This window comes from Fusarium oxysporum, chromosome III, assembly GCF_013085055.1.
Source record: "Fusarium oxysporum Fo47 chromosome III, complete sequence".
In the NCBI taxonomy this organism is placed as follows: domain Eukaryota; kingdom Fungi; phylum Ascomycota; class Sordariomycetes; order Hypocreales; family Nectriaceae; genus Fusarium; species Fusarium oxysporum.
In genome coordinates this window covers 3,866,393-3,887,222 of record NC_072842.1, presented here as the reverse complement: position 1 = coordinate 3,887,222, position 20,830 = coordinate 3,866,393, and the positions used below count along the sequence as shown (strand labels likewise).

The 20,830-nt window shown below is 49.9% G+C and overlaps 6 protein-coding genes across 6 annotated transcripts; 3 read left to right on the top strand and 3 right to left on the bottom strand.

Moving 5' to 3' along the window:
- Positions 1-21: 21 nt before the first annotated feature.
- FOBCDRAFT_25367 (uncharacterized protein) lies at positions 22-1,063 on the bottom strand. The gene has a single exon (XM_031177350.3). It carries the CDS (start codon positions 980-982, stop codon positions 137-139), a length of 846 nt encoding a protein of 281 aa, XP_031048483.2. The 5' UTR covers positions 983-1,063; the 3' UTR covers positions 22-136.
- A 1,096-nt stretch (positions 1,064-2,159) lies between these two features.
- FOBCDRAFT_219088 (uncharacterized protein) lies at positions 2,160-4,056 on the top strand. The gene has a single exon (XM_054703906.2). It carries the CDS (start codon positions 2,179-2,181, stop codon positions 3,697-3,699), a length of 1,521 nt encoding a protein of 506 aa, XP_054559881.1. The 5' UTR covers positions 2,160-2,178; the 3' UTR covers positions 3,700-4,056.
- Positions 4,057-5,284: 1,228 nt separating this feature from the next.
- On the top strand, positions 5,285-8,324 carry FOBCDRAFT_25357 (GTPase-activating protein RGD2). Its single transcript, XM_031177348.3, has 3 exons — positions 5,285-5,702; positions 5,826-7,266; positions 7,323-8,324. Exons 1-3 carry the CDS (start codon positions 5,475-5,477, stop codon positions 8,165-8,167), a joined length of 2,514 nt encoding a protein of 837 aa, XP_031048481.1. The 5' UTR covers positions 5,285-5,474; the 3' UTR covers positions 8,168-8,324.
- A 312-nt stretch (positions 8,325-8,636) lies between these two features.
- Positions 8,637-12,354, bottom strand: FOBCDRAFT_219084 (adaptin N terminal region-domain-containing protein). The gene is made up of 6 exons (XM_059609517.1): positions 12,078-12,354; positions 11,898-12,016; positions 11,638-11,834; positions 11,200-11,583; positions 10,923-11,148; positions 8,637-10,871 (listed from the first exon to the last, which is right to left on the bottom strand). Coding segments are annotated over exons 1-6 (3,051 nt in total). The 5' UTR covers positions 12,080-12,354; the 3' UTR covers positions 8,637-8,748.
- Positions 12,355-12,467: 113 nt separating this feature from the next.
- FOBCDRAFT_219082 (dehydrase and lipid transport-domain-containing protein) lies at positions 12,468-13,502 on the top strand. Its single transcript, XM_031177343.3, has one exon. It carries the CDS (start codon positions 12,690-12,692, stop codon positions 13,317-13,319), a length of 630 nt encoding a protein of 209 aa, XP_031048476.2. The 5' UTR covers positions 12,468-12,689; the 3' UTR covers positions 13,320-13,502.
- Positions 13,503-13,913: 411 nt separating this feature from the next.
- Positions 13,914-18,447, bottom strand: FOBCDRAFT_290642 (uncharacterized protein; the record flags this gene model as incomplete). Its single annotated transcript, XM_059611771.1, has 6 exons — positions 13,914-14,644; positions 14,697-16,722; positions 16,963-17,074; positions 17,395-17,761; positions 17,839-17,869; positions 18,206-18,447. 6 exons carry the CDS (start codon positions 18,445-18,447, stop codon positions 14,144-14,146), a joined length of 3,279 nt encoding a protein of 1,092 aa, XP_059464499.1. The 3' UTR covers positions 13,914-14,143.
- Between the last annotated feature and the right edge of the window lie 2,383 nt (positions 18,448-20,830).

The following is a 20,830-nucleotide window of genomic DNA, read 5'->3' as shown; positions in this document are numbered from 1 at the left end:
AAATTAGTACCAAAACTATCTAAATGAGATATTGGTTTTTTTCCAGCCGAGAAAGGTTCCTAAACACCCTATACCAATCCATATATAGTGATTATATCTACCTGCGCATGGCATGCCTGCCTGCTCAGTTTCCTATCTACTCGCCATTGAAGCAGCAAGCATCGTAGACGGAGTAGTACCAGCCGTCCCTAAACTCAAACCCAAGGGCAGAAACAGCAGCATCGTAGAGCTCACACTGATTGCTAGTGGTGATACCAATGGTCTTGCAGTTGTCAGTCTTGTCACACTCCTCCTGACACTGGTTGAGGTCATAGTCGTAGTAGACTTGGATGAGATTGCTGTCAGCGTTGTTGAAAAAGCCAGTCTTGGCGCAGGTGAGCTCAGAGCGAGGGGGGCAGCTGAAAGTAGCAGCAGCTGATGTGGTTGTGTACGCCTCTGAGGTAGTTGTGGTAGGCTCGGAGGTGGTTGTAGGGGCGAAGGTGGTGGTGTCGAGAGTGGTCTTTGGCTTCGAAGTGGACTCGGGGACTGAAGTTGTAGTGTAAGGAGCAGCACTAGAGTCCTGTGTGGTATGAGGAGCAGAGGTTGTGTCCTCCTTAGCAGTTGGGGTAGTTTCGGCGGCAGGCTCAGTAGTCTCGGCTTCGGAAGTAGGATAAACGGACCCATTCGTAAGGGTTCCAGCAGAAGCAGAAGTCGTCTCGGCAGCAGGGTATCCAGTAGTTGTCTCCTCAGCAGTGGCAGGGTTAGACTCGTCCTTGGTAGTACTGGTGACTTGCACAGCGGCGGTAGAAAGAGAAGTCTTGGTCTCAGACTTGCTCACAACATCAGTGTAGGCAGCAGAAGTTCCGGCTGCGGTCTGTTGAGTGGTAGAAACAGGATACTGAATGACAGAGCTTGAAGGAGCATGAGGTCTGCAAGGACCAGCTTGAGCTCCAATAGCAAAACCAGCCACGAGGGCGGTGATGAAAGTATTGACTGAAGGCATTGTGTATGAAGAGAAGAGAAGAAATGTAATGTATACTTAGTATAGGAGAATAGAATATAATAGAATGGAAGAATGAATGAGTGATATTGAGTCTTGTTGCAGTAAAAGAGTGAACCGCAAGCTCTCTATATAGTAACAACAAAGGTAACTGACAAACAATGAATTACACCAGAAACGAAGTGACCTCACCCTTTTTAACGTTAGAATACAGGCTCCTTTATAAGGGGACCGACCAACCCTCAAAATTGAATATCAGGGCCCATTTTGGGACCAATTCAGGTTGGTCGGTCCCTTGGCGAAAGAGATGATGTCCCCATTTGGAACCTCAACTATGAGAAGCACTTACATCAGGGCACGGCCAAAGAAGGAAGTGTGAGTGGGGGACGCAGGTCCCCGAGCGCCAAGTAGTGAAGGGGAGTGACCAATTATTGGTTTGGAGGGGAGAGGAGAGGAGACGCCAATTAAGGGCGGTTCGTTTAGAAGAAGCATCGTAAGTTTTTGGCCGAGGTCTCCGGAAATAATGGTCCTTGTTGCATTGGCATCAACAAGGGTTCTTTTGTTGCTTTTGCTTTAGGTAAGTTTACGGTCAAGCTGAAGCTGAGATGGAGTTGAAGATGGAGTTGATGGCTCGGCAAGAAGCGACACACGTGATGTAGATCATCTGAAGATCGTAGATTTACCCGTGCAAGGCAATCAATCAAATACTACGTAACGACAAGGTTGAACCAAGTTGAATGATACCTTATAAAAGGCAATCGCCATGAAATTCTTTGGCCTTTGTCAAGTCGCAACGTGACAGCCGCACTAAGTCAACAGACCAGTTCTCTCGGCTTTGATCGACCCCTTGACGTTGGCTGGTCTTTGTGATGCCCTGAAAATAGGTCAATCCTTTCCCACCTGGGTAAAAGGGAAGAAGAGTGACAAAACTTAAGGATGACATTCAGAAACCATACAAAAATTAAATAGATCCTCAATAAAGCCTGACCTATTTGGGATAATTCTTAAGATGTTTCAGATAGCAAGGTCACTCCAATCCATTCCGCCCTGTACTTGCTCCATGAGTTGGCGGTTAAAGTCCTACTACTCATTGGATCCCTGTAACCCCCTCTTCATTGCCAATGGTTCCTATCTTGGCCCTCTTAACAGTCATTAAGTTATCTTTGTTCTCATCGTACATGTTACCTATAGTAGATACAATGCGCCATACAGAAAGTCAAGACACCCAGAGCCAACAACACGCACCTAAACTTGCCAACTTGTCTCCAGAGTTACTACGTCAAATCTTTGGCTACTTCTGCTTACACTGTCGCGGCAAACAAGAATATCTGACCGATAACACCGAACAACTCGCCAGCAACTACTGCCAGGATCGTCAGGTACTGGTGTCGCTGTGTCTCGTCTCAAGACGTTTTCGTGACATCAGTCAGGATATTCTTCATCATGTATTTCTTTGGTCCATACAGAAGTCTTTGGTCGAGAAATCATTGCCCCTCTTCATAAGGACCATCGCTTCACAGCAGCATCTCGCCTCATCTACCAAGGCTGCCATCTTCTATTGCTCACAAGTGGCTCCACCGATTGACTTTGACCATGCCCACGAGTCCTTCGAACAAGTAGCAAAAGTGAGAGGATTGAAACTTTCGGATGTATGGGACCAAAGAAAGGATACATCACCTTATCGAGAGGCATTCCTTCGAGGGCTCATCCTCGGCAAAGCCAAGTCTCCAGACGCGACAGAGAATATCGAATCGCATGCGAGCACTCTACCAGCTGAGCTGCTATTTATTCTGCTTGCCTTGTTGCCCAAATGCTCACACCTGGCTCTTGATATTTCAGCTCATCAGATATATGACCAAATGCAGGCATTGAAGGTCCTTGGGGTATCCAGTCTTCCCTTGAGAAGCCTCGAGCTTCGTGGGGCCTTTGATTTGAAATGGCTTTCATCACAACTTATACCTATTTCGTCAGGTCTCGAAGCTCTGACTCTATACAAGTCACTACCACTGCCTGAAATATCGAGCTTGAAGGCACTTCACCTCAGAGGTTTCAGGTTGAGTCCCGACCAGCTCGCCAAGATCCTCCCCTCGTGTACCGGGAGCCTGAAGGCGTTCACATATGAAGCCACAGGTGTTACTTCCTTGCACATTGACCAGCTTTATAACTGGCAAGTTCAGGCAAGCGATGTTGTCAGACACCTCGAAAAGCACCGCAAAAGTCTAGAGTCGCTTCATCTTGACCTTCGCATCCGGGCTTTTATGAGTCGAGATACCAAGATAGACCCAATGCCCCACCTGGAGACCTTCACAGCCTTACAAGAGCTGTTCCTCAACAGCGATGCAGTGTACAGCACTCAAAGTTTGGAGATCCCTGACGAGAAGTCCCTCACAAGTTTTCTTCCGCCCAGCATCACGTCTCTCACTCTTGTGGAGCCAGATTTCCCTCCACCCCCCGAACGTCTACAGAAGGGGTTGCCAGGACTTGCGAATCTCAGAAGAGAGCAGAGTCGATTCCCCAGGCTGAAACGAGTGACGTGCGACGTCAAGAAGATATTCGACGAAAGTCATACCAAAGATTTACTCTCACAAGTTGGTATTGGACTTGGATACAAAGAGTTTCCAAGATCCGACTGGGCCTATAATCGGGAACGTTTAGTCACTTCGCCGTTCATCAGTAGCCTATCCATAGATGATGAAGACCTCCCTACCGCTTGGTTGTGATGATTGAGATACATATAGCAAAGCTCGGGACTAATAAAGAAGCAACACTGCATGTCGAGGCTCTGTTTAATAGTTGTAGTCTAAGATCTCGGAATTATAGAACTCTATCTTAAGTTCTTAGCTTCCTACTATGGTAGCTTGTGGCCTACTTCCAGAATAGGTAGTTAGAGCCAAGAACCTCGACAAGCGCTGAGGTCAGATCAGACCCAGCTTCAGCCCTCGGCTAATTCATTCATTCTCGTAGAATTGTGAATCAAGAGAGCATGAAATTGGTTAAATTTTATGGAAAATTTATTCACGAAGATGTGAGATTAACAGCATCTTCAAACCCAGAATTTGTCCCAGTCGTCATAGGAGAGAATCTTGCTTTGATTGACACGGACCCCTGAACTACCCAGGAATGTCTTTCTGAAACGTGCCTCTAAAATTAGGTACCGTCCCCACAACTTACGAGGAGACTATCCTCAGGGGTTAACTTCAGCCCTGAGCAAGTGGCTGGGGGTCCCGAATCCACTAACAACCAAGAGTTGCCCAGTGAGAGGCCTCTGAAACGGCCACAAATGCCGATTGCGTCTCTGGTTGTGGCTGTGAAGTTCCTCTCAACAGCCCGTAGCAATAGCAACAGAACTTCAGATTGGCGATGACAGGGGAAAATAACATATCAGCCAGAGTTAGAATGCGTAACTCTTTCATGCTGAATCTCTTTTAGAGTTCTCAACTCTCTTTATACAGTTAATCAGTGAATTAATGCAACTTTGATAACGTAGTATCAACAGCTTTGAAGCAACACAAAGACGCTCGTGTTCAACGTTGCCCGTTCCATCGTTCCTTCTTCCTGGTTCATCTTGGTGGATTCGCTAAGCTCGGTTCGGTTGTTGATGATTGATGGAAGGCAGGAAAGAAAGACATGATCCACCTCCTGCCATTTCGACCATTGCTGGGCTATCATAAATTACTTCTACTTTATTAGTAGACAAAGAAGCTAGACTAGATCTTTCCAACTTCTTTCTTTATGACAGATCATCACCACAAGTAACAAATCTTTTGATGTGATATTATGACGCAAAAGGAGTGATTCTACATCCAAAGTCCCCTGTTAATTAGCCCAAAAACGTCCCCCCCCCCCCTCCACGTCGCCAGTCAGACAGCGGATGCCAACCAAGCGCCAGCGCCAGCCTCCTTCAAGCTAACAAACCATCATCTCGTCCCAATTCTCCCACACGGACGGACCCCAGTTCGCAAGCTTCCGATCCAGTCAATACGCACGCCCGATCTTTTCCCCCATTCAGCCTTGTCCTGCCCAGACAGTGTCAGCCCAAGGGGATAGAAAGTTTGACGAACCAAGAAACAGAGTTCTGTACAGCTGTCTCTACTTGCAACTCCGTACTCCGTAGGTGTCTTGTCGCTCCCGATTCGATCCCTGGAATTCGCACAACAATAAATCAACTGCTTTACTCCCCCTGCATCGGCAGTAGCCGTCTCACCGAACTAGTCTACGCAAGACAGAGACACGCAGCAGATACGACGACAGATTATCAACCTGCACAACGCAAACGGCGACACCCTTTCGCCCAATCCCCCCCTTAATTCACGACGATCGCGACGACTTCCTGCGTACGTCTACGCCTACGTCACCCATTGCATCGCGAGTCGATCTCCGACAATCCTTCCACCGCTACAGGAGCTCTTGGCTCTTACTTCCCCTCCGATAGAATCGAAAAAAGGGACCACATAATCACCGCATCAATCGAAGGGGCTGGACAAGGCAGACCATCATGCCGGGGTTCGCTGATTCCTTCTGGTCGAGCGATTACGCTGCGGGACTTGGTGTCCTGTTCAGCAAGCTTCAACAAGGTGTTCATGAGAACAGACAGGTTCTGACCATCGCACGCCTACGCGCCGAAGCCGAGGAGACCTATGGTCAGCGACTTGGCGATATTGCTCCATCGGCCGACAAGATCACTGGTGGCTTCAGCCGTGATGACGGAGCTACCGTTCGTAAGGTACGATACTATGCTTCTGAATCCTCTCCTAAGTGCCCATAGTCTGTGCCGCAGTCACTTGTGGGGATTTACTATGCGATAACGTCAATGTCCGGGTCGAGCTTACCAGCTGACAAAATCTAGGCCTTCGATGGCATGCGAAATGAGATGCAAGATGCTGCGCGCAACCACCGTCGCATCGCCCAGAGCATCCGCGACCTCGTTGTCAACCCCTTCTCCCGCTGGTGCGACGCCCACGAAGCTCGTATCCAGGACTCTCAAGATGAGCTGCAAGTGCGCATCAAAGCTCATGACCGTCAGGCTGAGGCAGTCAAGAAGCTCCGATCCGTGTATTTCAACAAATGCCGACTGGTAGAGGACCTCGAAGAGGAAAATAAGCTTGCTTTCCAGGATCCTGAAACCAGCCCCAAAGGCAATCAGAATATTCCCGAGATTAAGGTTCAGCCTCATAAGGAGGAGGAGCCCGAGGAGGAAGAGCTATATGAAATTGGTGACGACACTTACCAGCCCGAGCAAGTGAAGAAGATTCTTTCCCAGATGCTTTCCAGCATCAAGATGGGCGAGACCAAGGTGCCAATCCTAGGAACATATCTCAACACTTCCTCCGGTTCCGACATCGTTGAATATTTGCAGCGTAGCATGGGCAACATCGGCGTAGCTTATGCTGAGCGAATTGGTCAAGATCTTGTTAACAACGGTTTCCTTCGCCTCATCGGTAATGTGGGAAGTACATTTGCCAACAGCTCCAAGATGTTCTACCAATGGCGACCCAAGGCTTTCCAAATGGCTGGTGTTCCTGAAAAGAAGTCTATCAACCGCACTTTCTCACTGGCTTCTACGGGTTCTGAGGGCGCTGATTCTCCCGTTGGAACTGTCAGCGAGTATCTTGCCAACTGGAATGTTCTTAACAACTCTCACCCTAACGAGACCCCTAGCCAGCGTCTGAAGCGAGAGGCTTCCGAGGCCGATGAGAAGTACCGCGAGGGCGTCCGCAAGCTTGACCAGCTTCGATGCGAGCTTGAGGAGGCTATTCATCTTCATCTCAAGTTCCTTGAGCGCTGCGAGCTTGACCGTCTAAAGGCTGTCAAGACTGTCATCCTCGACTTCTCGGGCACCATTGGAAACGTCATCCCAAGCCTGCAGTCTACTGTAGACCAGATGATGCTCTTCCAGGAGACCATCCAGCCCCAGAGCGATCTACGTTATCTTCTCGAGACCTATCGCACTGGAAGTTTCGTGCCCAAGGTGGTCGTCTATGAGAACTATTATAATAAGGTTGACGAGCAGACATTTGGTATCGATCTTGAGGCGCGTGCCAGGGCTGACAAGAAGCGCGTGCCCATGATTGTTACCACTATCTTGACCTATTTAGACCACCATTACCCTGATCTTGAAGGTGATGAGGCTCGGCGAGGTGTGTGGTTGCTGGAAGTTCCGCTATCACAATCACACCGTCTACGCGCCAAGGTTAATGACGGCAAGCCTGTTTCTCCTGATGTGTTTGATGAATTTGATATCCCCACGGTTGCCAGTTTGCTCAAGGTCTATCTCTTGGAGCTTCCTGGTAAGTGCAAAAGCTTGATGAACCCCAGTTCTATAACGTAAACTAACATCATATAGATTCTCTGGTCTCCTCTCACGTTTATGAGATTATCCGAACTATTTACTCTACCCCATCTACTGATGCTGATGAGTCCTCTCGCATTGCTGCTCTCCAATCTACTCTATCACAGCTCCGCCTCACCAATATTGCCACTCTCGATGCTTGTATGAACCACTTCACTCGCCTGATCGACTTGACTTCTGCCGATGAAGCTTATGTTGCATCTCTTGCTACCACTCTTGCACCTTGCATCCTGCGGCCACGAACTGAGACCTCACTCACTATGGAAGAGAAGCATGCGTACCGACTGGTCCGAGATCTGTTTGCCCATAAGGACGCCATCTTTAGCGCCCTGAAGCGCATGTCTATGGTTACACACTCCACCTCTGTTGGCAGCAACAACCGCCCTCGAGCCATTAGCACCGACGAAAGCAACCGTAAGGCCCTTATGGAAGAGCGGAATAGAGCTCTGCTTGAAAAGGCCAACGCAAGCCGCGGCCGTGATAAAAGCCCTGCGCCAGGCCCCCGTGGTCACCGCCGAGACCGAAGTACTGGCGGACCAGAGACCCGATTCCCTATTGCCAGCCCAACATCGGCTGTTGATCGACACCGCACCAGTCTCGGCGGAGTTATCAAGAGACAGAGTCTTGAAGTTCCCGAGCCCGATGGTGCTGCCCCTGTAAATGGCGATGCTGAAAAGGATAAGTCTGACGCCGATTCGGAGAAGCGAGACAGCCGTGATAGCACAGGACGTACACCAACCAAGTTCGTTGGTGGCAAACGAGTTCCTGTGGTGCCATCGACTCCCCCTTCAGAATCCAACCGCGGCGTGCAACTTGAAGATGCTCCGATGGAGGATTAGTTTTACGATACGGAGCCAAGTTTTAGACAGCGGTAGGAGGCGGAGTTTCGGTTCTGAACCATGACAGACCCAAATAGAGCCACGCCTTCATCTTGATCTTGAACGGAGTTGGGATTTGGTTAACAGCGGGACTGCAGGAATAGAGGGGAGCGGCTCGGGTTGACTCGGCCGTCTAATCTACCTTGTCATGTGTATGTGTTAATGGAACATGAGCAAAAAAGAACTATCGGTGTACTTTTTTTCTTGTCGTTTTTCTCGATCTGGACGTGGAACTGGAACTGAAACTGGAACTGGGTCCAGTCTATTTTTGTATTTATGCTGTATCAACATCATGATACGACAGCGATTCCCTATTCGTTAAGAGACTTGTTTCAGGACATTGATCCAGCTCGGGCTTGATGATATTCTTGAGACGTTGTAAATATTGAGCGAAAAGCGGCCTAGCACATGAAAGGCAGGACATGAGAAATGATTCAAAGATTTTTGATACTTATTATTATCTGCTTGATCCTCCTCCTTCTGACTGAGTGTCTCTGTTATGCTATCGAATGCTCACTCACTCCTAAACCACTTGTGTCCGTCTACTCGTCTTGAATCTCAGCAACACGCTTCTTCTTTTTCTTCTTAGCAACAGCCACTTCACCACCAGAAGCAGGAGACTCGACGCCACGAGCACTGCTATCATCACCGCCTTCTTCCTCCAGGACCGCAGCCCGCGGAGCCTTCTTCTTCTTTTTCTTGGGCTTTACTTCTTCGCCCTCTGCTCCCTCGGCACCAGCATCCTTCTTGAGCTTCTTCTTTTTCTTCTTGACAACTGTGCCCTCAACATCAACGCCCTGTGCCACCTGAATGCGCTCATTCGCACGTTGCATCTCGAGGCGAAGACGCTCAACTTCTTTCATGGCTTGCTGCATCTCAACGTCCTCACGCTGTTGCTGATCATAGTCGAAACCAGTTGACGGTTGGCCTTCGAGACTGAAGGAGCCGATGCCGCTCGAGTCTACGCCAAGCAAGCCCTGCTTGGTCTTGGTCTTCCGAGCCTTGGACTTTGTGAAGCTGTCAGAGTTATTCTCCGAGTCATAAGATCGAAGACCGCCACTTGCGCTGCCTTCGAGGGTCTCATCTGCGGCAATAACGACTTTTTGTCGTGGCTTTGGCTGTGGTCTTGGGGGCTGTGCAGCAGGCGTTCCAGCTCTTGATAGCTCTAGTTGCATGATAGGTATGGAGTCGATATCCAAGTCGGGTCCGTTGCTGCTCTGGAGAATGTTGTGAATAGGGGTCGAAGTGCGAGGAGTGTCGTTGCTGGGAATATAAAAGGGATCATCTCTGTTGCGTTCGAGACGCTCGGCTTTTCTTCGAGCAACAATATCAGCATCCAGATAGGTATCTTCGTCAGCTTGCTGATAAGAAGTTGAGTATTCCTCTGTGGGTTCAGCTATCCTGCTGATGGCTGGTGCGGATGAATCAATGCTTGTAGGTGGTGGCTTCTGGTGGTAATATGTCTCAAACTCATCCGAGTCGTCTGTTGCTAATGTGATAGAGTCGGCTTCTGATAGTAATTTGGCCAGGTTTGCATGAATGGGTTCATCCAAGTCCAGGCCCACGGGTACTGGGACGTTCAGCTGAGCACCCTTGGATACCGAGTTGAGTTCCCAGCCGTTGAAAAGCGACGGGATAGCCTGAGTAAGAAGCAACGGGGGATCTTGCTCAACATCGTCTGTCGACGCCGGTTGAGATGAAGCAGCTTCAGCCGTGAGCTTCAGCAACTCCGTGAACTCAACGGCTCGTTCCTGGACCTCAAGACTAGGGTGTAGTGCTAGAGGCTCAAAGACGTGGATAATGCGCGCCATAAGTAGCGATACCCTCGACTTTCTCTCTGCTGTCCAGGGTTCACTCTCATCCCCAACTATAGTGGCAAAAACTTTTGTGACTGCTTGTAGGGTCGTCGTTAAAACTTCAGGGTTGTTTGTTCGGGGAATGAGCTGTAAGAGGCCATTCAAACCCTCATCTGGAACGGCTAATTGCGAAGCGTATTCGCCCATGATCCATGCAACTGACTTGAGTGCCCCTGAAGTGATTTTGTATCCTGGCGGTGTATCTGTATTGAGCTGGCTGAGAATGATCTCCGCTGCCCTGACAGCCGTTGATCGCATCACCCGGACCTTGACAGCCACATTGCGGAGCTCGTCACCAATCTTTTCTGACACATTGGCCCTGGCCTTTTCAACTGGGCCCAGATCATCATCGACCTTGCGAGAGGCGGGAGCCATGCGAACAAGCTGTGTGAGGACATCAATGTACCAGTCAAAGTCCAAGACACTCGAGTAGTTGTCCTTGGAGCACATTCCCAAAATCCTTCCAATGACGTCGATTCGATAGTCGTCGGGCAAAGGAGCGGATTCGGCCTTTGGCTTCGGGGCTGGCTCAGCAAATTCATCCTCAGACTCGTTGGGATCATTCGGAGGAGTTCCAGGAAGAGAATTGTCGCGAGCCGGCATGGATGACTTGAGCTGCTTCATGAGGCGGCTCACGATAGACACAAGATTGTCGCCCGTCACCATGCCCTGGACCAAGTCGAGTGCTTGTATTCGGATAGTGATATCGGGGCTGTCGATACATTCCAGAATCACATCCTCCTGCTGAGATACTAAGTAAGGGTGTGTGGTAACGATCTTGTTGAACGCTAGTAAGGCAACATATTTGACTAAGGTCTGGTCAGTTTACATCCATGACAAAGCAACAGTTGAGAACTTACGGTTAGGATCGCCATCTATCATGACCATGCCTCGCAATTTGTTAACACATAGCGTTGCGATCTCATCAGTACCAGAGTCATCAGAGTTTCCTAAGATGCCGCCTTGAATGATTCCGTTGATGCACTCATAGAGCAATGACATAGCAGGAGTGGTCCTAATGATATTGGTCAGAGGAGGTAGCAGCTTTCTCACGAGTCGAGGTTCCAGCGGTGTCAACGTGGCAAACTGAACAGAGATTAATACAACAGCACCAGAGCTTAAGTGCCGATAGCTTACGAGTTTGATGAGTTTGATGGCCATCCAGTTATTACCACCATCAACCAAGAGCTCGAACAATCGAGGAGCTAAAGGAAGAAAGTCATTCGGTCTTCGCCAGCCAAGCTCGCAGACCACATTGACAATGGCTGCTGTTACGCTGGGATCCTCATCAGGGTCCATGAGGCGCTCCTTGATCTTGGGCCATGCTGCACGAAGAGCCTCGGGGTATACCAAAGCAAGTCGATATAGCGTTACCAATGTCTTCTTTCGAATGTTCGAATGGCTGTGGCTTAATCGCGGTAGCAAGTCCTGCAATGTCGAGAGTGCTAACGAGGGGGTGATGACATGGGGAAGAGTGGCTATAGGGAGAGATATAACCGTCGGAGTCGTCGAACCAAGATCCTGATCATGATGTTAGCTAGAGGCATCAAGAAGCCCAGTATGTGACCAACAGACCTTCTTCAGCAGATTAGTAGCCAGCATCAGAACCTCAGTGTCGGGTCTAAAGCTCTGGACAGCTCCTAAATATCCAACTCGCTTCTGGTGGTACTTGGGCGACGACATGACCTCAAGGACATGGAACGATGCCCACGACATATCATGTCCGACCATCTCCAGATAAACGAGCTTCAGCAGCGCCGTCGCCTTAAGATCTAAACAGCTCAAGTCAGACCCTCTGCACAGCTAGCTTCTCCCAAACACAACATCGAACTAACCCATATCCTGGCTGCGAACTTCGGCGCGGCACTCCTTGAGGCTCTTCTGGATATACTCCTTCTCATTGCCCTTGTGGTTCCGTAGCCCCCGGATGAGGTCGTAGAGCGACTTTTCAAACCTGCGCGCACACGGTCAATGTCTCTCCCAGAGGTCGATTCGGTGTTGATGCCCTGGCCTACATGGTGAGAAGCTGCCCCGCGGGCGTGGGGCCGGCCGTTGGAGGAGATGCTTATTTAGGTGGTAGGACGTGGTCTCAGGGGCTTCGTGAAGGTATGTTCGACCGGCGCATCTCGTATAATATCGTGAGGAGGAGGATGTTTCGTTCAGCAGCGGATGGAGATGTCGCGTGCTGGTGAGAGTGGATGGGATGGATGGTTGGTTGGTTGGTGTTGAGTAAGGTATAGGTGCACTAACTTAACGAGCACTGTAGGTACAGTACGTACAGCATCTGCGGCTTTACTTTACTGAGCATGACGGAATCATCCACCGCCCTTGGCTCGGCGAGCAGGACGGCCCGAGCTGGAGAGTGTCTACAGCGGTCAAATCCCCTAACGTCACGAGTTTAGCGGATTGATTACACTGCACCAAGCCAGAGGTGGGGGCGGGCGGAAAGCCTCCACACCAACTTATTCTCGACTCAGTTTAGCAGAGCCTCAACACCATCATAGATTTTCTGTCACAGCTATTTATTCTCCCTGTGTAGACATTCATTATTCGCTTCTAGACCATGAAACTCTCACGACGGTGACACTAGATCAATACAACCCCGATAATTCTCTTAATCCCCTCCAATGGCCCTCCGTTTTCTCCCTCCCAGAGCCGTTGTCGCCCGCTCATCGGCTTCTATATCGAGCATCACCAACCTCACTCATGCCTCAACACCCCTGCACCGCTCATTCATCACCCTCCCGTCCTCCGAACCTCAAAGATTAACCGCCAACCGCACTCTACCATACCCCCATGAACCTCTTTACGATCTCATAGCCGACGTGGATTCTTACTCATCGTTCGTCCCTTATTGCTCTCGCTCTCGAGTAACTCGCTGGTCCGATCCCGACCCCGATACCGGGCGACGCTACCCCACACTCGCTGATCTACATGTCGGATGGGGAGGCTTCGACGAGGTCTTTACAAGTAGATTGCGCTGTGTTCCTGGCCAATCTGTCGAAGCCATCAGTGGGGAGACTGCTCCTGGGGGTACAGGGCCTGACGCATCGGCTGTCTTCCGGAGCCTTGTGACACGCTGGTCGGTGAGACCAATTTCTGGTCCACCTTCACCGCGCACTGAGGTCTATCTATCTATCGACTTTCAGTTTACAAACCCACTCTATGGTGCTGTAAGTGCTGCTGTGTCAGATAAGGTCGCCAGCATGATGATAGAAGCCTTTGAGAAGAAGGCCTTTGAGAAGCTAGGACCTTAACGGAAACTCTAATATTGCATACATTAAGTATTATTTGGGTACCTCCCCCCTTTCCAATCCAATTCACATACCGTGATGGAGTGTTGAAGTAGTCTAGATTACTTGCATAGAGTCAGGTGGGCATACCACTATTCACTTAAACGCATTACACAATAGAAGGGACCAAACCCAACTCACTCACGTTGATCAAAAATAAGCTTAACTTTAAATAAATCATTCTTCTTCCTACTCCATTCATTCTACATGACGCGTGTCTAGGACGGCCGTGTCTATCAAACGTGCTCGTCCGCCGTATCCAGATCAGAACCAAAATCAAACCAAACGGACAGATAAAAAAAGAAACAAAGAAAAAATAGAGCGTCATCTTTGCGCCAATACCTGGACTTGGTCATCTTCTGGCACAAACAGAACCAAGATGATCGATACAAGTCTTCAACATTGGATCGTGTTCCCATTCCCTCCGTATCGTCGTTTCAACCATATCATCATACTCCGATCCACATGCATATAGGACAATTCGTGACGCCTCTGCGATATGAATACGCTAACCATGAGTTGGGAAAGGATCAAAATTCCACTGTCTCGTTTTTCCATCTTAGACAATAGTAGAAAACCCCAAAAGAAACTGCCAAGGAGATGTTTTCGAAATCAGGCCGGCAGCCGATGCCGGCGAGGTATCTGCAAATAAACAAGTAAAACCGTAAAATCAAATCAAGCTCAAACGATCATTTTCTCATGCTGACATGTCAGTATGGCACCTCATTTCTTGCTAGGCCTGGACGAGCGTTAGCTTGTTGTCTCAGTAGTTAGGAGGACTCGAGAGCTCACTTCTTCTTTTGAGGTTTGCCAAACAAAAAGCCTGCCACTCCTGAGTGATCCTTGGATGCCTTCTTGTGCTTGCTGGACTTGCCAGGGGCAGGGCCGACGGTGACAACGTTGGGCGGCATTGGCATATCAGGTCGAACACCTCCTCCGACAGGCCATCCCGGGGGCGGTCGAATTCCTCCAGGGGCCATACCGCCAGGAGGATGCATAGGAGGTCGCATACCTGGGCCCATGGGACGGGGTGGAACAGGAATAGGACCACCGTGCTTGTGTCCATGCATGCCCGGCGCGCCAGGCATCTTGGGGTGTCCCAGTGGAGGCATCTTGTCCATTGGCCACATCGTCATGGTGATAGCCCAATCAGGCTGAACCACCTTCTCCCAAACGGATGGCAGGATGATCTCGCCGTCGGGGCCGATAAGATCATAGTGACCTTCCATTACATGAGGACCCAAAACATCAACTTGCATGAAAGCTTGCTTGATGAGATCTTCCATTCCCTGCAATATCGTTAGCCATTGCTCGTCACCCGTCATGAACTGAAGTACATACTTGCCAAGTGGCACACAAGTGGAAAGGGAAGCTGAACTTTCGACCAACCGCATCCTTGAATCGGATTGGGGCCTGCTCAGCCTTCTTCTTAGACTCTTCGAGCTTGACCTTTGTCTCCTCTTCAATTTTCGCCTTCAGTTCTGCGGCGGCTTTCTTAGCGGCTTCATCAGCTGCGGCTGCTTCTGCTGCCTTCTTTTTTTCCTCCTCGATTTTCTTAAGAGTCTCAGCCTCTGCCTTCGCGCGAGTTTCCTCTTCGAGCTTCTTGAGCTTTTCGGCTTCCTCGGCCGCTTTCTTTGCGGCAGCTTCCTTAGCCTCTTGCTCAAGTCTCATGAGGCGCTCGGCTTCCTCCTGGGCCTTCTTCGCGGCTGCGGCCTTTGCATCAGCCTCCTCTTGTAGTGCTTTCTCAAACCGAACTCGAGCAAGCTCTTCAGCACGCTTTCGCTCTTCCTCCTCTTTCTGCCTCTTCTCCTCAGCAGCCCTTAGTTCAGCCTCAAATTTCAGTCGAGCTTCTCTTTCGGCCCTGACCCTCTCTTCAGCTTCTCTCTTACCACGCTCCTCCGCTGCCCTCAATTCAGCCTCGAGCTTCAGACGAGCCTCTTCTTCGGCCTTGGCCTTGGCTTCGGCCTCTGCTTTGCGCTGTTCGGCGGCTGCCTTCATCTCTGCCTCATACTTTTCTCGGGCCTCCCTTTCTGCTTGTGCGCGCGCTGCAGCCTCAGCCTTCCGTTGTTCTTCGGCTGCCTTCGCTGCAGCCTCGAACTTTTTTCTGGCTTCTTCTTCAGCTTGGATGCGAGCCTCTGCCTCGGCCTTTCTTCGGTCCTCAGCGGCCTTCATCTCTGCTTCAAATCTGAGCCGAGCCTTCTCCTCGGCTTCTGCCATAGCGCGAGCGTGCTCCTGAGCGCGTTTCTCTTCAGCCTTTCGTTCGGCTTCCATTCTCTCTCGGGCAGCTTTTTCTGCCTCAAGCCTGGCCCTTTCGATCTCTTTCTTGGCTTCCTCTTGGGCCAGTCTCATGTCCTCCATTCTTCGAGTGAAGGCTTCCTCGGCTTCTTTTCGGATTTGTGCCTCAGCTTCTTTTTGCTTTTCGGCAGCCTTGACCTTCTCCTCCATAGCTTTAAACGCAGCAATCTCAGCTTCCAATCGAATCTTCTCCGGATCTTCTTTGGGGGGAGCGGGTGTGGCTGGCTTGGCAGGAGCCTCAGTAGGCGGAGGAGGTGGTGGTGTAGTGAGTTGCCCAGGTGGTATTCCAGCCATGTGGGGTGGCCCGTAGAGAGGATGAGGCTGTACAGCGCCATAGTAACCACTTGGAGGTTGTTGATAAGGCATCAGATCATACATGCCTCTTCCTTCGCCTCCATAGCCAGCACCGTAAGGGCTGGCAGGTTCGCCATAGCCGAAAGGCACCATCTGGCTGTTAGCAGGGTATCCCATATAGGGTCCCATTTGGTTTTGATATCCTGGCTGCTGGCCTCTGCCGTACATTTGACCGGGGCCAGGGCGCCCGCCGGGCTGGGGGTGCCCATAGGCGCCACGGCCATAGGCGCCATACCCACGAGGATCTTCCAGATTGGCGGTGGGTGGCGCTGCACGATCGCGCCGCGGTCTACGGTAAGGCTGTCTAGGCTCCTCTTCAGGTTGGTAAAGATCCTGGGGAGGACCTTGTTGACGGGATTGCAATTGATGAGGTGGCGGTTGGCGAGGAGGTAATTGCTGGTGATGAGCAAGCTGCTGGTGGTGTGGTGGTGGATATTGAGGTTGAGGCGGAAGCTGGTGAAGAGGAAGCTGATGCTGACGCTGAGAGAGGTGATGACGATAATGTTGATCGTGGTCGCTAGTTGAGGCAGAGTCAGACGGGCCAAGGCCGTCGTCTTCGTCGTCGTATTCGTCGTCGTAAAGGTCCTCTTCAGAGTCGGTGTAGTCCTGGCTGGTCTCCTGCGAAGAATCGTCGCTGTAAGATGCTGTCCCAGAGGCGGACGTCTCAGTAGGACGAGTGCCGGAGGTAGGGGCTCTGGAAGAAGGGCGTTGTTTGAGCCTGGTAAGATGAGAGTGTGAGCTGTATGATCAAGAGAGTAATGCGCAATAGACGAAGCGCAAGTGTAGGAGAGACAAGTAAACAAAGCTAGAGGGGGCGCAGTTGAGACAACTAGTACGGTGGATATGAGAGAGACAAGAAGGGGAGGGAGGGGAGGAACGCAAGCGCTGAAAGATATGGGTAGGATGGTAATGGAGGGAGGGGACTCACATAGCAAATACTTGGTGGGATGCCCTTTACCCACGACAATCCACAGGAGAAAGCCGGAGTAAAGGCGCTGAATGTAGGTTGGAAAGGAAGAAGATAGGCAACAAGCACAAGTAATGCTCAGCTGACAGGGTAGAAACAATGCCTAGCAACCCCCAAAGTAACAGAGCCAACGATGGGGGAAACGGAGGACGAGGTCGTAGCCGCAGTAGAAGAAAAAAAAACACAACGGCAAGTGTTTTGGTACGAGGGTCGTGGCGAGGAAGAATTGGACTTGCGCGACAGGCGTAGAGTGAGGGGTCGTAAAATTAAGTGAGTACGCCACCAAAAGATGACGAGGGCGTGACAGCGGAAGGGAAAGGTCGGCTGGTCACGAAAGCAGTGAGACGGGGGAAATGCCTGCTTGTGAAGCTGGTGCGGAGTCGCAGAACAAGAAATGAACGATGGTGCCTTGTGGTTGCTGACCGAGGAGGGTACCAAAGTTGTATCTAGCAGAGTGCTTGCTTGCTGTACGGCGCACGTTAAGATCAGGCGCAAAAGAGTGTGGGCGGGGTGGATTCAGGCGGCGGTTGCGAGGATGGAAAAGCGGCAGAAATCGATCGGCGGTGAGGGGTTCCAGATCGTTTACTGATGGGCCACTGGTCGAATTCTGACCAATACAGTTGGGAGCGGCGTTAATAATGTCTGCAGAGGTCGAATTGATGTTTTGCCCGCAGAGAATTAGCTCTCTTGTTAACCAAAAGACAAATTGACAAACAACCGCTCCAGAGTGAATCAATGGAAACGACGAACGACCGTTGTATCGCAACGGCGAAAGCTTGTCGAACCAGAGCTGTGGGTGTGCGTGTAAGTAAAGTATACTTTAAAATTCGGGTGTGTCCGTACGGTCTAAATTTTTTGAAAACGGACAAACTTGGTGGTCACAGGATGCCAGTCCGAGCTTCGTGTGTTAGAGGAAATCAATGATTTCAACTAAGAAGACGACAATCAGTTAGTAAAGTTAGACATAAGGTAAAAAAAAAAAAATCATCTAGATAAAATCTTGAAGAGTGAATATCCCGGTTGGTCAGGATCTTTATCCCTTGCATGAGGACTGAGCAACATAGTGGCGCGGAAAAGTTTCCTGCGAACCCAGTCCCTCGACTCGAAACGGTGATCTGAACAGGACAATGGGTTGGATATTGCCTTGAGCCTAGGAGAATAGCGTCGATTGAGCACCAGCACAACGCTCGATCACCAAAGTTTCCTGCATCGTGAAGCCATTCCAAGTGCTCACTGGGAAGACTTGCTGGGCACCAAAGCATCGTTCTTGTCAGCCGCCCTGAACTGGGGCACCCTGGTTTGTCGCCCTGTCGATGGAGTCGGTGGGGACCCTGTTAAAGTATTCATGCTGCTAGCGCTCGTTGGGCTGGAGTTGGCGGGATGTTTAGGCGGTCCATCGATCTGAGTGGCCGTGCTTGAAGCCCTTGGAGTACTTGGCTCCCAAACTCCCGGTTTATCCCAGGCGTCCACTGCCATTTCCAGTCTGTCAAATGGCTCTCCCCTGTGCGCATCTACGTTTTGGGTCTTCGTAGGCTGGTGGTAGGGTGTCAAGGTCTGTGAAAGCAGTTGCCCAACCCTGTGTGGGGGCCGTAAAGAGCGAGCCTCAAAGCCTAATGGTCCTGTTGGTCATGGAAAGGACCTAGAGCTGTGGCAGGGAAGGGAGAGTGGCAGTGGTGATGTTACAGTAACGACAAAGTATTGTAGCATCGCCGTAGGAGGAGCAGACCGCAACGAGGTACGAGAAAGAGTGCCTGAGCAAGGTAGTCCAGATGGAGGTACTGCGGACTATGTGCGGCGGTGTTTCTTTGGTTCGCAGAGTGGGCATGGCCATGAATGAATGAGTGAATGTCATGCAGTCATTGACCTGCTTCCCGTTGATGCTAGCTAAAAGCTACCGCCGGGGCATATTTGCTTGCTCAGCTGTTTTGACATGACCAGTGATGATCACATGGACCATCTTTTCTGGAGTTGAGCCCACCCCCAGAGATACATCCGAGACAAGAAAGGTGTCCATGCGGAGAAGAGAGTAAGAGAAGGAAGATGATGCTAGAGAGGGAATGGTAGACATTATTGGAGTCAATACATACCTTGTGACGGTATAGTTTGATGTCTGTTTGAAGATCTTGACGAGACAAATTTGATAGCAACGGCAAGACAAGTCTAAACCAAAATTCTATCAACGAAAGCGTTGTTGTTTGATGGATTGTTTTTGTGTGAATCGGTAGTGGACGGTAACCAGCTTGTTTAGCGGGGACTTTGACGATGGAGGGGGTGGTGGGGTGAGATTAATGTATTTGTAGTAGCCCGAAGCGTGCAAGTGGAAGTGTAAGTGCAAGTCAAACAGTGACTTTCTGTTTAGAGCGTGAAGGAATCAAGACTCAGTTTCATTCGGTTAGATAGGGCATGGATGGACCCATGGGATGGATGGAATGAAAGACTTCTTTCAGTAAAAGAGATTTCGAGTTGTACGCACAACAAATAAGAAGAGAGAGAAAAAAAAACAAGGAAAATGACAGCAAAAAAAGAAAGAAAGGTGGCCTAGGGCCAGACTCTCTCTGACTCTGGCTCTGACTCTTTCTCTTCAGCTGGGCTGAAAAAGGATCCAGGGATACCATGGCGGTGCTGCAGCCCAACGTTACGCAGTCTCCAGTCAAAGATTGGATGCACAAATTTTTTAGTTGCTGGGGAGGCAGACACAGAATTCCAGTGAATCGCTGCTTGAATCGCTGACCGCCAAAATGATATCGATGTCTCTTTTTTAGCGCCGAGGTCAACCGTTTGTTGTCGAACTCAACACTACTAACTTCAAAAGTGGATATCATCTGTGTTGTAGACGGGATATATCGCGTTTCAACCTGGAGATATACTGGAGTTTCTGATATCATCATGAAACAGGTAATTGAGCACATCTCAAACAGAGAGTTCCTGTCCGACAAAGGCTGCGCAACGTCATTGTCCAATGATATATCATATTCGACCGTTTGCGAAACGTGAAATCGGAACGGACCGAGGCGCAGTGTCGCTATCCGAACTAAAAATCACTGTATAATTGAAGTGGTGAAGCTCGCAATTGATTATTCGGTATCAGATAAAATTATAGGAGAAAAGAAGTAGAAAGAAACCTCAGGCATTGGCAAACTACGAGGCCCTTATATCCCTAATTCACTGTCATTTTTGAGTTCTGTTTTCCCCTTCTTCTTTCAGTCAACGAGAACAAAGCAAACCTATCGCCTCGCAATGATCCCCTTCAACCCGCTACCCCCCATTCCGCGACTGGCTAAAAAGCACGATTTGCGCCCCATTTCCAGCGTTGAGGCCCGAAAGTAGGAACCCAAGGCCAGCTCATCCATCGTGAGACACCCACAACAACTCCGTGAACTGCAACAATAAACAACAGGGTTTCCATCATGGTTGTGATCAAAACTGCTGAGATTTGCATCCAGCTCAAAAGTCTTCAACGGTTGTGTAGAGATGTTGAATTGAACTTACTCATCTGCCTCTCATATTCACACATACTCATCTCAACTTGATACCACCTAGCCAGGAATAGCAGACACCAAACATTAGCATTTCCACCTTCCCGCAGAGCCTCAGCCATCCAGGCGTAGCCAAGTGGACAGTGGCGAAGAAATTACAACCCATTTTCACCACGAATTGGCTTCCATCTGACACCTTTCAGCAGTCCATCCCCTGTCACTATGAACCCAGCGATGGAAACAGCTGGGTGAAGAATGTCGCTGAATAAGCCCATCAAGGAGGTATCAGCGGTTTAACTCAATACAAATCCCATATTACAAAGAATGGGTTGAGAACATGTCACCACGAGACCCAGACCCTGGGTGTAAGTTGAGTTTGTGAT

What these genes read in the sequence shown, in the direction of transcription:
- FOBCDRAFT_25367 (XM_031177350.3), bottom strand. Translation starts at nt 982, where the DNA reads ATGCCTTCAGTCAATACTTTCATCACCGCCCTCGTGGCTGGTTTTGCT.
- FOBCDRAFT_219088 (XM_054703906.2), top strand. Translation starts at nt 2,179, where the DNA reads ATGCGCCATACAGAAAGTCAAGACACCCAGAGCCAACAACACGCACCT.
- FOBCDRAFT_25357 (XM_031177348.3), top strand. Translation starts at nt 5,475, where the DNA reads ATGCCGGGGTTCGCTGATTCCTTCTGGTCGAGCGATTACGCTGCGGGA. An exon ending in ACGGAGCTACCGTTCGTAAG is followed by an intron (nt 5,703 to 5,825) that starts GTACGATACTAT and finishes GACAAAATCTAG; the next exon opens with GCCTTCGATGGCATGCGAAA. An exon ending in CTATCTCTTGGAGCTTCCTG is followed by an intron (nt 7,267 to 7,322) that starts GTAAGTGCAAAA and finishes AACATCATATAG; the next exon opens with ATTCTCTGGTCTCCTCTCAC.
- FOBCDRAFT_219084 (XM_059609517.1), bottom strand. An exon ending in CCATCAAACTCATCAAACTC is followed by an intron (nt 11,149 to 11,199) that starts GTAAGCTATCGG and finishes ATCTCTGTTCAG; the next exon opens with TTTGCCACGTTGACACCGCT. An exon ending in GATAGATGGCGATCCTAACC is followed by an intron (nt 10,872 to 10,922) that starts GTAAGTTCTCAA and finishes ACCAGACCTTAG; the next exon opens with TCAAATATGTTGCCTTACTA.
- FOBCDRAFT_219082 (XM_031177343.3), top strand. Translation starts at nt 12,690, where the DNA reads ATGGCCCTCCGTTTTCTCCCTCCCAGAGCCGTTGTCGCCCGCTCATCG.